General features: G+C 37.1%; 3 protein-coding genes across 6 annotated transcripts; all 3 read right to left on the bottom strand.

Moving 5' to 3' along the window:
- Positions 1-2841: 2841 nt before the first annotated feature.
- Positions 2842-6872, bottom strand: LOC102628612 (NAC transcription factor 29-like). 4 transcript variants are annotated; one of them, XM_052441904.1, is made up of 5 exons: positions 5549-6872; positions 4362-4667; positions 4240-4292; positions 3362-3730; positions 2842-3241 (listed from the first exon to the last, which is right to left on the bottom strand). In XM_052441904.1, exons 1-4 carry the CDS (start codon positions 6068-6070, stop codon positions 3622-3624), a joined length of 990 nt encoding a protein of 329 aa, XP_052297864.1. In that variant the 5' UTR covers positions 6071-6872; the 3' UTR covers positions 2842-3241; positions 3362-3621. The 4 variants fall into 4 exon arrangements, with proteins under 4 accessions (XP_052297864.1, XP_052297866.1, XP_052297867.1 ...); XM_052441906.1 differs by having other exon boundaries at positions 3362-3735; positions 5549-6870; XM_052441907.1 differs by lacking the exon at positions 4240-4292 and having other exon boundaries at positions 5549-6862.
- Positions 6873-7149: 277 nt separating this feature from the next.
- Positions 7150-8882, bottom strand: LOC102628323 (uncharacterized acetyltransferase At3g50280-like). Its single transcript, XM_006473231.4, has one exon. The coding sequence runs from the start codon at positions 8709-8711 to the stop codon at positions 7344-7346; it is 1368 nt and encodes a 455-aa protein (XP_006473294.2). The 5' UTR covers positions 8712-8882; the 3' UTR covers positions 7150-7343.
- Positions 8883-11626: 2744 nt separating this feature from the next.
- Positions 11627-15502, bottom strand: LOC102628035 (polyadenylate-binding protein 2-like). Its single transcript, XM_006473230.4, has 9 exons — positions 14890-15502; positions 14172-14290; positions 13411-14067; positions 13241-13318; positions 13076-13165; positions 12799-12933; positions 12497-12673; positions 12190-12396; positions 11627-12105 (listed from the first exon to the last, which is right to left on the bottom strand). The coding sequence occupies exons 1-9, from the start codon at positions 15137-15139 to the stop codon at positions 11863-11865; spliced, it is 1956 nt and encodes a 651-aa protein (XP_006473293.2). The 5' UTR covers positions 15140-15502; the 3' UTR covers positions 11627-11862.

Raw genomic sequence — 15502 nt, 5'->3', positions numbered from 1 at the left:
TTTTTCCGCCTACCTTCACATGCATTTTTGGCCTTTGCACTCGTACATACCCTTCTTCCTCTCTCTCTCTCTCTCTCTTTTGGGGACCTTTGTGATTTGAGCTGTGTGACCAAAACAAAATTAACGCCAAACTTCACTCTCCTCTTTTTTATTTTTTGTCCTTCTAATTGTAATCATATCTCATGAGTACGCACGTGTCATTAGCTTAATTAGTTAGTCGGCCCCATTGTTAGATAGCTTAGATTTTCTTCCTCTACCTAATAATCTTGATTGCTTGTATCAATTTTGACTGTCCATTAATGGGAACTTGTGTCACACATCACATTGTTGAACCATATAAATCGATTAATCGTCTGGGCTGTAATTGACCAAAATTGTATTGTATGTATTTTTGTATGTAATAAATATATTACCAGGACCGCTTGGTTGCGCTGTCGGTTTAATTTTAGGTGCCAAAATCCTATTTTTAATGCATATGATGAGAATAATACTTTGGTAGCGATGATACCCGGAGATACAATGACAATACAAGTAGCTAACAAGACAATATGTTATTTACTTTTGCTTAAAAGAAGTGTGAATGCAAAGACACAAAGTCTCAATAGAATTTGTGCAATTGCAACTTCCTTTGTGTTGCGTCTGCTGCCATTCATATCACAATCGTGGCGTGGGCCTCATGTAATGTATTCTGATCACATTAGTGCCTTTCATTATTTTTACCCTGCTCTTTCTTTCTTTCTTTCTTTTCAAAGGTGCTTGCTTTGCACCTTTGAATTTTATTTTTGAGCACCAAAACTGACTCTAATATGTCCATATGGATTGCTTATTTAATACAGCATTGCGTACTACTTGTATGAAAAATATATATATATATATATATATATATATATATATATATATATATATATATATATATATTAATATAAGAAGTGGCGATTCTTCCACCAAAGGGCAAAGGCACTATTGGGAACTTGCTATGCTTTTGAAAATGAGAATAAATTAGACAACCTAACCAAACCGGCTACACAACACAAGACAACAAAGGCTATGCATTGCTCATGCTTTTAGGCACGACTATCAACGAAATTTAAATGGCTAATTTGACTTTTCCCACAAGGAAGAAAATAAATGGATATTTGCTGTCATCGGTGGCACTCATGAATTGAATTAAGGGATGAGTCAGAGAAGGGCATCGCTTGCTGTTATTGGCAATTGTCATTTAACATAGTACATACGCCCAATATCTTTGCAATAGCATTTCTTTCTTTCTTTTCTCCTCTAAGGTGGGTGGGAGATGTAATTGAATCCATTATTTCAGAGGCATATAAAGCTTATGACCCCCCCCCCCCCCCCCCCCCCCCCCCCAAAAAAAAAAAAAAAAACTGGGTCTGCCAAAGAACAAACAGGACCGACTAAAATGACCCACCTACAACAGCATGTGTTAGCTTATGAGAAGATGATGAGGTTGAATGAATGTGTGATAATGATTATGCACAATTGCACATGGGCACGGCAACTGTTTGCACGCTAATTAAAATCTAAATGGGTTTCAATAGGGACTGGGAAAAGTGTCGAAAGTGTTTGTTATCGCCTAATGAAATTGTATGTATTACAAAGGAGGAAGATTGCCTCATAGCTAACGCGAAACAGCCGGCCGTGGCAACTTTGTTACATTCAATTTCTGTCTTGAACTTCGTAAAAAGAAAGTTTAAGGGGTCTCGAGACAAAACGATAAAGACAGTCCACACTTCACACACACTGCAGAATATTGTCCTTAACTTCGATACAAAATAACGCACATGGGGTGACAGCAACAACATTGTCATACAAGTTCCAGAATCTTAAGTCAATTCACCTGTATCAATGCTTCTGCGGACCAAAAAAGGGTCGGTAAATTTATCTCTCTCCACCGTTGTGGACTGTGAAGTGAATCCGCCACCAACAACCTTGAGATGCACACATGCAGCTAGAATATGTTCCAGTGTGTGCTCCAAGTCTCCAAAACTCTAACATAAGAATAAAGATAATCTATACCAATTCATGGCAACACGTTTTAAAAATAGCTCCAGTCAGAATAATATTAATCTTTGCAAGTAGTAACATAAGAGAAAAATCATCAGAAAAATAAGAATGCTAGGCAACAGAACGAGGTGCAATATTTAATATGACAGCAGGAAATTTTGTGAAATTGATTACCATGCAGCTTTGTCATTCTAACAAGTACTCTGAAAGATCATAGCACCCTGGCAAGCTTACAACTCAAGTTATGTGGCAATTGTGAAAAACATTCACACCACAATCGCTTTCTATTCCTAAATTGCAACGAATGATCAGATCAAACCACCAGGTGGCTTTCTGTGATCTATTTGTAAATTACAAACCATAGAATCAAGAGGTCAAGTACTTAAGCTCAAAAATAGTTTGACGGGGCTTTACAGCACAGTAAACGAAAGCAGAAAATGTAATAACATCCCAAACATTTCTGCAGCTACTACACGGTGTAAGGAAAGCCATCAGAGAAAAAACATTGTCCAGTTGAAAGAAGCAAGAAAACTTCGTCCTAAAGGCTAGAGAAGAAAGAGCAAAAGTACAAATGGGCAATCCTCGTGTGCTCGTGTGATTCCTAGATTTTGTTCTCTATCTCCAGTTTCTAGGCAATGAAAAGAAAGCTTTGGCATGTCAGTAGAGATACTGTGAGAAACAACCATGAATCCAGCCCAAAAATCAGTAAAAGAGTAAAAATGACAAATGTTAGAAATATATATGAGCAAGGCTAACAAAATAAGTTATTAGGAGTCAAGGAAAGCAGCGCAATCGTTATTAGTCAATTAGCATCAAGTGTAGTCATAATCAAATGTAATACGTACAAATCTTCATCACAAGTAGGTTTAAAAATGCAATTTGTCATCATCATTTTTAACACTCTAAGCATCTTCATCATAAGGCTATGCTGTGACCAAGGAAATAGACACCATTGAAATATTGACACATATTACAGCATTTAGAACCAAATAGCGAAAACAGAGAAGATTTAAGACAGAGGCCTTGATGAAAGAAGGCACCATAGTAACAAGAGGAAGAGCTAATATTCCCACAACCAAGAATGCTGCCATCAGCAGAGTAAATGCATGACAAAAAAGCCAGGTGAAGCAGCTGATACTCAAGATTGCATACGATATAACCCGACCAATAAGTCAATCTCTTTATGTTTGAAGTGGAGCAAAACGCCTGTTATAGAAATCTGCAAGCCAAACAAAACAAGAATTGCCAAATGTTTTGTCAAATTCATATCTAAGCCAATACTAGTGCCAGTATTTAAAGTTTGCAAGGAAAACAGAAAGATTGCAGCCAGAATAAGGACCTTAACAGGCAAAGCAGTTCCGTTACAACATCTCCTCCAACTTCAAAACTGAAAGTACATTCCTGCATCTAAGGTACATTTCTGCATCTAAAGTTTTTAGAAAGTTTTCTGATATACAAACTCTAATATTTTCTGCTGGGTGATTAAAGTCCACCTTTCTGTTTGCTGGGTGGTAATTCCCATTTCAAATCAATATTGGCAAGAATAACTCAATTCCAATATCATTAATATCCACATATACTTCAGTGTATTCTGGGGCATCATGGCACAAGATCATCCAACTCAATGAAATCTTCCCCCAAAATTGATTGTAACTGCTGGGCTTCTACAGCATCAATCAACAGAGAAGTACCAGCAAGCCCAGATGTACTGACCTACACAGAAGCCATAATGGAGAAAGAAATGTAAGTAATTTGATGAATACAGACATGATTCCATAAGATACATGTATATAAATTGGATTTCACAGCACTTGAATTAGTTGAGAGCTCAGAGACTGGGCACCTCAGATCAACAACTAAAGTATGTGCTTGACACCTAATTAAGATAGTAAAAGTAAATAATTCACCAGAGTTGGGATTGATTTTTTATAGTTGAACAAAACATGGAGTCGCAAATACCGACATCTTTGAAAAAAATTTGCTTTGCAACAAGAAGTTGCCGACTGTTTCTGAAGAAAACTTGATATTGTTCAGGAAAGCTGAAGAAAAGAGTTTATACATGCAACAAATTGCAATGAAACTTATGCACTGTATGCAATCAACATGCTAAAGTGGCATATTGTGTGCGACTTAAGGCAGATGCACGAAGTGTGATCCCATACTGCTTCACTTAAACATCCAACATAAAACAACCGAATGGTGCAAATAAAACTTTACCCAGTGAAAGGAAATGTATCAGGGGGAAATCTGTGATCCTTGGTTCTAAAAGGCTAAACATAAAACATTAGAAAAAACAAATGACAGTATAAATTAACAGGGGAAGCTTTGAAGTATATTACCTGCTCCTTTGATGGGATGCCAGCTGGAAACTGGAAACTGGCATCAGAAGCAGGCCTAGATGTGACATGGTCATCTAGCTGACTAACCAACCTCACTGGATATATGCATGTATCATTTCTCCTGTCTATAGAATTGTCATCATCTACTTTACCTTCAGAGGAATCTGGTATGAGAAATCCATCATGCTGAATACCAATATGGCGAACTGCAGAAACACTTTCTCCAGCACCACTACTTAAACTAACCTCTGATTTGCTTTTTCCACCACGAGATTTGACGAATATTCGGCAGAGGACAAAAGAGGCCTGCAGCAGGTTAAAACTGAGATAACATGGCAGCAACACAAGAAAAATAACTACAATTATGCACAAATCAAATGGATTATTATAACATGCACAAATCAATTGGTCTCTATGTCCCATGAATAAGAAAGTAAAACCATCTCAACTTCTGAACTAAATGAGTAGATAAAAAAATAAATTGAATAAAAATACCTTCCAAAGTTCAAATAGCACCACCTTTGGAGGTTGCAAAGAGCAGTACAATAAGAAGATTATGAGAAAGGAGTACAGGTAGATTATTTGTACATATTAACTGTGACATTTTTCACTAATGTGAGGTTATATATAGAGCTAACTGCTTGCTAAGTTAAAGACTTGACCACTTTCTCAACTAATTGAAGAGAGTACGAACGAGGTCAGGTGTGGAATAAATTTAGGTGAAATGATGCTACCAAATTGGATAAAGCAAAAGAGACAGACAATTAAGATCTTAAGTTATGCTTCAACCTGCTCGTAGTCTACAATAAAGAACATCTGCCAGAGATATATTCACAGAAAATGGAACATGCTCAACGATCAGCAAGAGTCTCCGACAGAACAAATTTCAACAATTCTCACATAAACAATAGGCAGCAAAAAGTATGAATTCCAGTTCAGACATCTAGAACCGTAGTTAAAATGAACAATTTTTTTCAACACATTATCCAGATTTTATTAAAAAGAAACCAAAGCAGTGGTTTACAACAGAAAAAATATTCAAGCATTTAAATTCACTAAAAAACCACTACCGTTTCATCTGTCAGTGTACTTCAGAAATAGCAACAAAATATTTTTACCCCGAACACAACAGAATTTTAGCTGAACAAGAAAATAAAAAGTCATAACAGAAACTTGATTCGAAGTACCTTGACATGGTCATCAAGGGCGTACTCATGCATAAGCCAATGGGTTCTCACAGCAGTTTTCAAAGAATTTCCCAAATAAAACACGAAACTGGTTCTGGTCCCCAACACCAACTTCCCTCTTTTATTATTGTTGTTGTTGTTATAATTATTACAGCTAGTGTTCCTAACAACTACCTCTGTCACTCTCCCTCTCCTCCTCCAATATCCATTCTTTCCTTTTCTACATTTGCTGCCCTTCACAACACTAACTCTACCGTAACAATACCAGTGTCTCTTCCTTCCTCTGTATCCGTACGCATAGCACGTGGTCTCCGGTAATTCGTACGGTTCGTGCTCGTACAAATCAAGCTCCTTTATCAAATCATTATCGCAGAGATTGGTATCTTCTTCTTCAGTGCTTTTGTTTTTGTTGGTGAGGTAATAGCAGAGGAGTTGATCTTCGGAAGGATGGAACCGGCAACCTGGAGGAAGCGAAAACGACTCCATTTTCCTGTTGCCGTCGCTACGGTGGGTATCTCCCATTCGCCTTTTTACGCGTTTTGGGATAGAAAACCGAAAAAACCAACAGCAACCAAGAGAAAATCTGTTCAGAGGTTTATAGTGAAAGAGTAGCGTGCTCAGAAAGTTTCTCTGTACGAGTGAAGTGATACTGTCCTGCTCAAGTGTATGCTTTCCTTATTTGTAGTATGTCCACCTGGAGCGTGGAATCTCGGTTCTTATGGATGATGTGGCAGATTTAGATTGCTGGAAATGAGTAAATTTCTCCGACGGCTTAAATGGATGGTGGAGACAACATTTTTAATTGCGTCAAAGCGGCGAAGAAAGAAGCGACACGTGGAACTGGTGGTAGTGCTGAACTTTTGTGCTACTTCCGTTACAGCCGTTGATTTCGAGGGTATTCGATGATAAGATTTGTGTAGCATGGAAAATTGGTGCTACAGAGAAATAATTTATACTTGCTCTTATGATGTTCCAGATTCTGCGGGTATGCTTTCCTCGGTCTCTCTTTATAAAGAAGAGCGGTGCGATGTGCCGATATTCACTCGCTCTATATAGGCTATTAAATCTGGTCTTTCGTACACGTGTTAAATACGAGCTAGCGAGTATCTAGCTATTTATCTTCGCAGGTTGCCGTGGTCTCGTCAATTATGTATGTCCCATGAGCAGCGATAAAAGAGATGCGGGTGTTTTGAAAATGGGAAGCAAATGCTTGTCCCGTCCGAAATCTGGAATTGTAACCCAAATGACAATGATAATAGGCCTCGGCCCAATAATTAATTAATATGTAGCATACAGGGAGTATGGTAAAAACCCACCAGTTAAATAGACAAAGGCTTCGACTTCGTCTCTTTCCTGCGGTTTTGATAGACCATTCTGAGAGAGGTTTTAAACTTGAACAGTTATGGCATTCATGCTAAAGACGTTTTTAAAGTGTAAGACAGAGTTATGTGGCAGCCTGTATATTCAACGCAATTAAAATCTCCTCCTTGGTCTTTCTTTTTTTCGGGGTGTAGAAAAAATATAAAAAAACCTCGACAAAGCAAGAGGAGAGTCCTGAGTTAGAAAATTAGAAAAGAAGATTCGAAATCCAAACAAGGAGAAAACAGAAACCCCCAAAAGCATGTTTGGAGTAAATGAAAATATCATTTTTGTGTAGAATAGCACAGCAAATTTAAAATTGCTGCAGAGTTGTCAATTACACTACTCTCACATTATTGCTCGTATACTTATTAAATGGTAAATGGGAACTTGTTCTGCGCGCAAGGAAGAGCTAACCTAGCGCGACTAGATGGGATCAACAGGACGTCACTTCCATGAACTCTTCATCGGCTTCAAGAGCAGTCATTGAATGAGGTGGCAGGCAGATCTCCAAATCTATGCTTCCCCCGCCTTCATGTCCTGGATATGCTGACACTTTCCCATCAAATTTGTGTGCATATCCACTGCGAAGTGCCACTGCTTGACCAAGCCCAAACTCACTTCCATATTTGTTGAACCTTGGGGAGCTTCCCATCATTATACTAAATGGATCAAAGAGCCGATCTAGGTGGTACATAAACGGAGATTTCCACCACGCGTCAAGCCATTCACGCACCGCTTTATCTGTTTGGTTAACAACGGTTTGATGCAGCTTCCAAGCTGCCCATCCAAGGTCATGTCCAAGTAGCTCACCCACCGTGGTAACCCCTCGCAGAGGATTGATTGAGTTTCCAAAGTACTCCCGAGGCAATGGTGGTTCCAATCGCGGTCTATTATCGGCGGCCATCCTGCAACTGGTTGTTTGATCCGGTGGTAGATTGCGTGTCCTGGTTATGGACCTCCAGACAAGGGCAGACAAGGCCTGAAAGGAGGAGATTTTGTTGGTATTGTTGCCGGCCTCTGCATTGGCCTTAGCTTTGAGTCTTGCTATGGATTCCCCTGTGAAGTGAAAGATTCTCTCTAAAAGTTGTGGCGCTTCATATCTTCGGATGAATTCATCACGATGAGTGAATGGAAGGTTGATAATTGGATCGCGTCCGTCTGGAAACCAGCGTTTTACGACTGGCGGGCGCGAGATGGAATCCATCTTTCCTTGTGCTTGAAAGATTTCAGAAAATGCGTTGAAGAAATTCCAAAAAGAGGTTCCATCACCCAAGACATGGTTCATTGAACAACCTATGAAGATGCCATCAACCAGCTCTGTCACCTGAATTGATAGCAGAGGCCTTGAATGACCATCATGGTTCAAAGCTCTATCATGGTCAAAAAAGGATTGGACCACCAAAGGAACATAAGTAGGTGAAAGGATGTCGGATATTGCCATGTCTAAAGACGCATGGATAAACTTAGCACCAGAGCTGTTATTGCAATCAACAAAGACCACATAAGAAGGCGGGCTATCGGTCTGTCGTGTGACGAGGCGCCCGGCTAGAGGGTAGAAATGAACAAGGGTGAGGGACAGGGAGTTCTTAAGCCTGTCTAGGAGAGTCTTGATGAAGTCAACTTGATCACCTGATGCTGGTGGTATCGCTGGTTTCCTAAACAGAAGGCCCTTCTGGATATATTGTACGGATAGCATTACTAGATCCCATGGTGTCAAGTAACAGGGCTGTTTCATCTCCTCTGAAAAGTACTCTGGCTGGACAAAGCATTCTGACATGTATTGAACTGCTGGGGAATTCATCCTTCGCTCAAGCAAAGCTATCTACTTTTTTCTATTTGGTCTTTGCAATCGTGCTTTACAGGCTGACCATTATAAATAAAAATATGTACTTGAACATTAAACTGAGGTAACACATTCATTCACCCTCTCCCATCTAATTTTATATTACTATATATTTGTTCAATGTCACATTGTTCCACTGGTAGGTAAAGTTGTTGATGTCTATATAATACATCAAGTCTTGTTGACTGGTTGATATAATTTGCCCTCCTTATTAATTACCTGATTGCCGACTTTCCCCTTACTAGTCAACAAACAATGGATGGCAAGAAAGAAATATTTTCTTCAGTGGTAACCAGGCGTATATATCAAGCAACTTAGGGGTGGGTAAATGATCCAATCTGAATCAATCCGATCCAAAAAATTCAGGTTTGAATTGTATTAAGATGAAGGCTCTAACCTAATCGGATTGGATTTTAGCCAATCTGATCCGATCCGAAAATTTGAAAAAATCAAAACTAAAACAAGGCTCTAACCTAATTGGATTGGATCTCCTATTGAGGTTAAGTTCGGGTTATATTTTTTCCAACCCGATTGACGCGAAATCCGATTTGTTTTATCCAAACCCGAATTTGCTCACCCCTAAAGCAACTTGTAAATATTATTTCTTCGCCCAACAACAGAATATTAGAGTACGCCTACTATTGACCCTCTCTTATCCCTTGACATTTAGGTTAGCATATTGGTAAAAAGTCGTACAACAATGAGTAATAAGGCTTTATTTGATATTAAGGTTTTGTAGCTCAAAAATTGCGGTTACTTTAGGAAAAAAAAACTATAGTTATAAACTAAAAGTTAACAGTATATAATAAATATAATTTTTTAAATAATAATTTTGATAAAATTAATAGAGATATAATAAATTTTTTACCATATAAATACAAAATCTAATGAACTTAACTTTCAACTACAACAATTGATATTTATTAAACACTTTAATATTATAATTTTTAAGTTACAACTGTCCAATTTAAATAAAAACTGAGACTGGTACCCACACGAAATATCGCATGACCTTTTTTACAACACAAACTTCGGCCTAGGAACGAAACTTTTGTCAATACTATGATCTCATAGAAGGAAAAGTAAGGGTGTATTTGGCATTTTCTTTTATTTATTTTATAATCTGAGGGTGATTACTTTTTAATAAATATGAAAACGTGCTGGCGTCTTTTGAAAAAAGAATTAAAAATATCAATGGTACCTTCACAGGAAGTTTGGAAAAATAATAATATTATATTATTAAATTAAAAAAATGGTAACGTATGATCCCCACTCAGTTTTGGGAAAAGAAATCACGGCATTGAGTTTGAATTATGAAACTGTTTGTTCTGCAAATGTTTCATTTTCTCATATATAAGTAGAGGTTGGCAAAAAACCCACATCTTATAATTCAACCCCAACTCAAACTAAATTAAATAGTTTAGTTTAGATTGGTTTAGATGGGTTGAAAATTTATTTGATTTGAGTTAGGTCAAACCTATTTTTAAAATGATTATTTAATTATCATATTTTGTAGAATATAAAATAAAATAAAATACCAAAAATACCCTAGACAAAACTATTCATTTTTTAAAATACTCCTACAACAAATTTCTTCAAATTAATATTTTATAAAATTAAATTAAAAAAACGCTGACTTGTTATAGTTTTGTTCCCAGTAATGGCTGCGTCAACGCTACACTCTCTACGATACTAATTGTATGTGTATTAAAAGTAATTGTATGTGTTTGGTAAATATTATTGTTAAACTACTATACGTAAATAACTAAATTGTTCATAATCCTACATAAATTTTATTTAAATATTTATAAACATGTATATAAAACACCTTTATTATGTATATATAATAATTGATAACTAAAATAAATACTTTATATTATTAATTTTATATTTTGTTATCTCAATATAATTGGTAATAATAGTAATCTTTTTAAAGTTCATGATTTTGTTTTCTAATTAATAAGGATAATTTGAATTTTTATAATATATATGAGGATACATATGAAATTTGATTAAGTATAAAAGTGATTCTCAAAATCAGATTCTGAAAAATTATTTATCTCATACTTTTTAAAATCAACTGTAAGATAAGGTGATTTTACCAAAAGCAATTTTTAAAAAAACTTACTACACACCAAAATCAGTTTTTAATTTTTCAAAATCACTTTTGAATCTCATAAAAGTAAATCCCGAGCAAGCTGTGAGATAGAACTCACATAAACAAGTAAATAATTGTTACATAAAGATATAAAAAGAATGAAAATATATGCATAATGAATACAATTATGTAAACAAATTAAGGTGATTGATTATTTTCTCGGCTATGATTATTTCTTTTACATTGTTTCTCATGTATTGTCACGGATCCTTTCGTATTTTGTACTTCATTTTAATAATAACTAATTCACCAACTCAACTAATGAGTTGATGGATCTATTTTTCTAACGATTTTGGAATCGCGCAGAGTGTCCGTATTTAAGATCATAATTATTTATAATAGACCGGATAAACTTCAATATACTTAAACAAATAATCTGTTCATAACATTAAACTACATATCTTCCTCCATTAAGATTGGTGCAAAGGACATTGTTCCACACATTCGCAACTACAAAGAGTCTTTAACTAATAAGCATATCTGATGTAATATTTAGGAAAAATAATATATGTATATTAAGAACATCTCAAAAGCCCCACCTAATTTCACAAATTTAAAAAAGTGTTTACTTATTTATGTGATAAAGTTAAAAGCATTTTCAAAATAAATCTTTAAATAAACATAAATTTGTATTATTTTAATAAAAAAAAAATGAGAGCTCCTTTTCCACTAAATTATCATCGGACAAAGAAAAAATTCAGCAACAGCAAGATCAAAAAAACATGAAGCAGCAGCCAGATCCAATTCAAAATAATTAGTCACAGAAATTGAAAACAGCAACCACGCTTAAAAATTGGAACAGTCAAGCAAACAAATCATGTGGCCGAGCAGAATCCTACAGCATATCCAGGATCAAACTACACAAACACCTACACCATCCATGCCAAAAACAAAGACTTTAATTGTTTGAAACCACAACTAATCCAAACTTCTTCAATGACAGCAACGCGCTCAAGAAACAAGGTTTTCATTCAGGGACAATGAAGCCAGTTGATCTGCTGGATTATTAGCCTGCTGCTGAGCAACACTCCTCAAAACCTCCATTGCCTCAGCTACTTTCGCCTTCAAAGCCTCTGGTGACTCAAGAAGATGCAAAACCTCTGTCTGGTCCATCTCCAAGAGCATTCCCGTTACCTTAGCCGCTGCATCTCGCTCCAGCTGCTCCACTAGAGGATATAAACTTTCACCCAGCAGCTGTCCACAAATTAAAAAATATATTAGGGAATGAAAAAAAGAAAAAATAGGCAAGCACATCAAACAAACAAAACACAATCTTACCGTCCTTTGCTGTTCTGGTGATGCATTTGCAAGAGCAGTAGACAAAGCCGTTATCGGCATAGGTTGTCCAACAGATGCATCTCGCCGAGGTATGCCAGCGCCCATGTCAACGGGAACAGGGAGCATACCGCCAGCACCCATGTCAAAGGGGAAATCTTGCATATTACGGCCAAGTGGGTACCGATAGGCATGACCCCTGGGAGGCATCTGCAACGAATAAATAACATCAACATTGATTTTTTTTTTTTGGGGGGGGGGGGGGGGGCCCCCTCGAAAGCAACAATAATAGCTTTCAAATGAGACAGACCTGGTGCGGCATAATGGGGAGTGGCTGCTGGGTCTGTTGCACAGGTCCAGCACCACGTCGTCCACCAGGACGCTGGCCCTGCTGACCTTGCGAGACCACTGGAACAAAGAAGTTCGGCATCGGTGCCCCAGCAGGCCTCATTCCAGGAACAAGTTGCTGCTGGTAACCAAATCCAGCCTTTAAAGAAAAAAGGGAAAAAAACTGAGTAAGAAACCTTGACCACAGACCATAACATTAAACAAAGTAGACTCCATATACAACAGTGCAAATCGAACTACAAGGATCTTCAGACAGAAAATTACTTGAGGAATTATTGCTGGTGGTGCTTGGCCATACAGAAACTGTTGCCCTAGGCCTGAAGGGCCAGGTGGGTACATTGGCATACGAGGAGGAACCGAGGGACCCATAGCTACTGGTCTCATTTGTGAAAACTGAGCCTGCATAAATAAAATATACATTTGCAAAAATAAAAACAATAGACGGTTCATGTAAATCAAAACAAGCATGACCAGTTTTCAATACAAATAAGGCAGTATCACTTTGCACAAAATAATAACAGTTGGTCTAAAATAAAGATACCTGCAGCCTGGCCCTCCTCTCTTCTTTCCGCTGAGCAACAGCAACATAAAGAGGCTTGCTAACAATCATTTTACCATTCATCTCTGCAAGCTGTGAATGAAGAATAAATGTTGACAAGATTTCCCTGAAGAAAGTTAGAACAGCTCATACATCAGCCTTACTTACAGCTCGAGATGCTTCCTCAGGAGTTGAAAACGCCACAAATCCAGAGCCCTTACTAATTCCACTAGGATCACGCATAACCTGCAAAAAGATGGAAAAGGAAAAGCACTTGGTATAAAGCAACCAAATGAGAAATACAGAATTGGATAATTAAAAGGGAAAAAATCACAAACCTTGCATGAAGTAATTGTGCCAAATTCAGAAAATAACTCCTTTAATTTTTCATCATCAATACTATCACCCAAATTCTTGATATACAAATTCAAACCCTGGAATTTGTCTACGGTTTCCTTCATGGCTTGCTCAAATTGCCCTTTTAGCTCTTGTTCTCTTTCAGATTTTTTCTGAGCTTTTCCAACGTACCATTCTCTGTCATCAAATTTCTTTCCATTAAGAGCATCAACAGCTTTGGCAGCATCATCTACATTTTCAAAATTCACAAATCCAAAACACTTGGATTTTCCATCTCCATCCCTCATCACTACTGCACTGGTAATTGTTCCATACTCACCAAAAATTTTCTTCAAATCTTCATCTGTAGTTGACTCATCAAGGTTTTTGACAAATACGTTATTGAATTTTGTTTTAATTGCTACAGTTTCTCTTTCCTGCTTACGAAGAAAGTGCCCAACGAACACTTGTTTATCATTAATAAGCATGCCATTTAACTTATCAATAGCATTTTGAGCAGATTCTTTGTTCTCAAATTGCACAAAACCGAAACCTTTGGACTGGCCAGAACCATCAGTAGCTATCTTACAAGAAAGAATGTTTCCGAATGAAGAAAATGTATCGTGTAATGCTTTGTGATCAATAGACTTGTCCAAATTCTGCAATCATAATTATTAAAAAAAAGGACTAAATGTAAACAAGGAACCAGGAGTATATAACAGAAATAAAACACATACGGATATACATTATTTAAAAAGAATACCTTGATAAATATGTTCCCAGTACCGCTTTTCCGAATACTAGGATCCCGATGGGAATACATGATTCTAATGGACTTATTATTAAGTGGAGTGAAGTTAAGAACATCCAGTGCCCTTGCCGCTGAAGACAACATAAACATAAGTTACAAAATGGCAAAAAGAAAGAAAATATCTTTCTCCTATTCAAATATACAAATAGCATTTCTCTTCGGGCACAAAATACAATGTAAAATTAATTAACTTCATTACATATCCAACAACAACAACAAAAAAGTCCGGAAGAGAAAATTATATCTCCCAGCATAGGAGATGCTAATATTTTATTCAAGAGATCAATTTCGCTTCAGTTATACATAATGTGTGCAACCAATCCCACATAGGTACCATCATCCAACCAACATAGAAACAAGCAAAAGAAGAGCGAATAAGTGTATTCAAACTAAACCTGACAAGATATCATTGAATCCCTTGGCAACAAAGTAACTACGCAAATTTTCAGACATCATACCACATGATTATTGTCCTAAAACAGAAACGCACAATATATTTTATTGGGTTTCACAAAATGGAATTACCAAGAAATGTTACAATTGTTAGAAACTGGCTACTAGCGACTAAAGGATTAAAATACTAATAATAATAATCAACTCAAGCAGCCAACTCCATTCAGTAGAAACAATATCAAATAAAAATCTGTCCAAAAGAAAAAATCTATATTACCATCTGCAGGGTTGGCGTAGTTAACGTAACCATAGCCGAGTGAGCGCCTGGTGCTCAGGTCCCGACAAACCCTAACCGACAGAACTTGACCGACCTGGCTGAACAGATCATAAAGCTGCGAATCGGTCACGTTGAAATCGAGATCGCCAACATAAAGAGACGTCGTTAGGAACTGGTTCCCTGACGCACCCGCCGCCACTCCGTTTGGCCCCGACATTTGCGCTTGATGTTGCACCTGAATCTGTGCCATCACTACCACTTCTAGATCCTTCTTTTTTCTTTTTTTTTTTTGGCTTTTTTATTTCCCTCTTCTCTTGCTACTTCTCAAATAAAAATCTAAAGAGATAACAGGATAAATAATCTGATTCTATGACTATAATTCTAGGGGAAAAAACCCGAAACTGAAAATTCTTCTTTTTTTTTTTTTGGAAATTTTCGAAGATAGGATAGGAGAGGTGGGGTAAAAATAGGGATAAATTCGTCGGCGATCCGAACGGAACCGTACGGAGTTCGACGGAGGAAGTTGAATTTTTTTTTTTTTCGATTTTCGGTGGGAGGGCAGAAACCACTGCACCGCACCGTTTCAAAAGTAACCGTGCCGGTTATATACCGA

Source organism: Citrus sinensis, chromosome 5 (genome assembly GCF_022201045.2).
Source record: "Citrus sinensis cultivar Valencia sweet orange chromosome 5, DVS_A1.0, whole genome shotgun sequence".
Taxonomy (NCBI): domain Eukaryota; kingdom Viridiplantae; phylum Streptophyta; class Magnoliopsida; order Sapindales; family Rutaceae; genus Citrus; species Citrus sinensis.
Note: the sequence above shows the minus strand (reverse complement) of the source record. Positions and strands in the feature narration are given on the sequence as shown.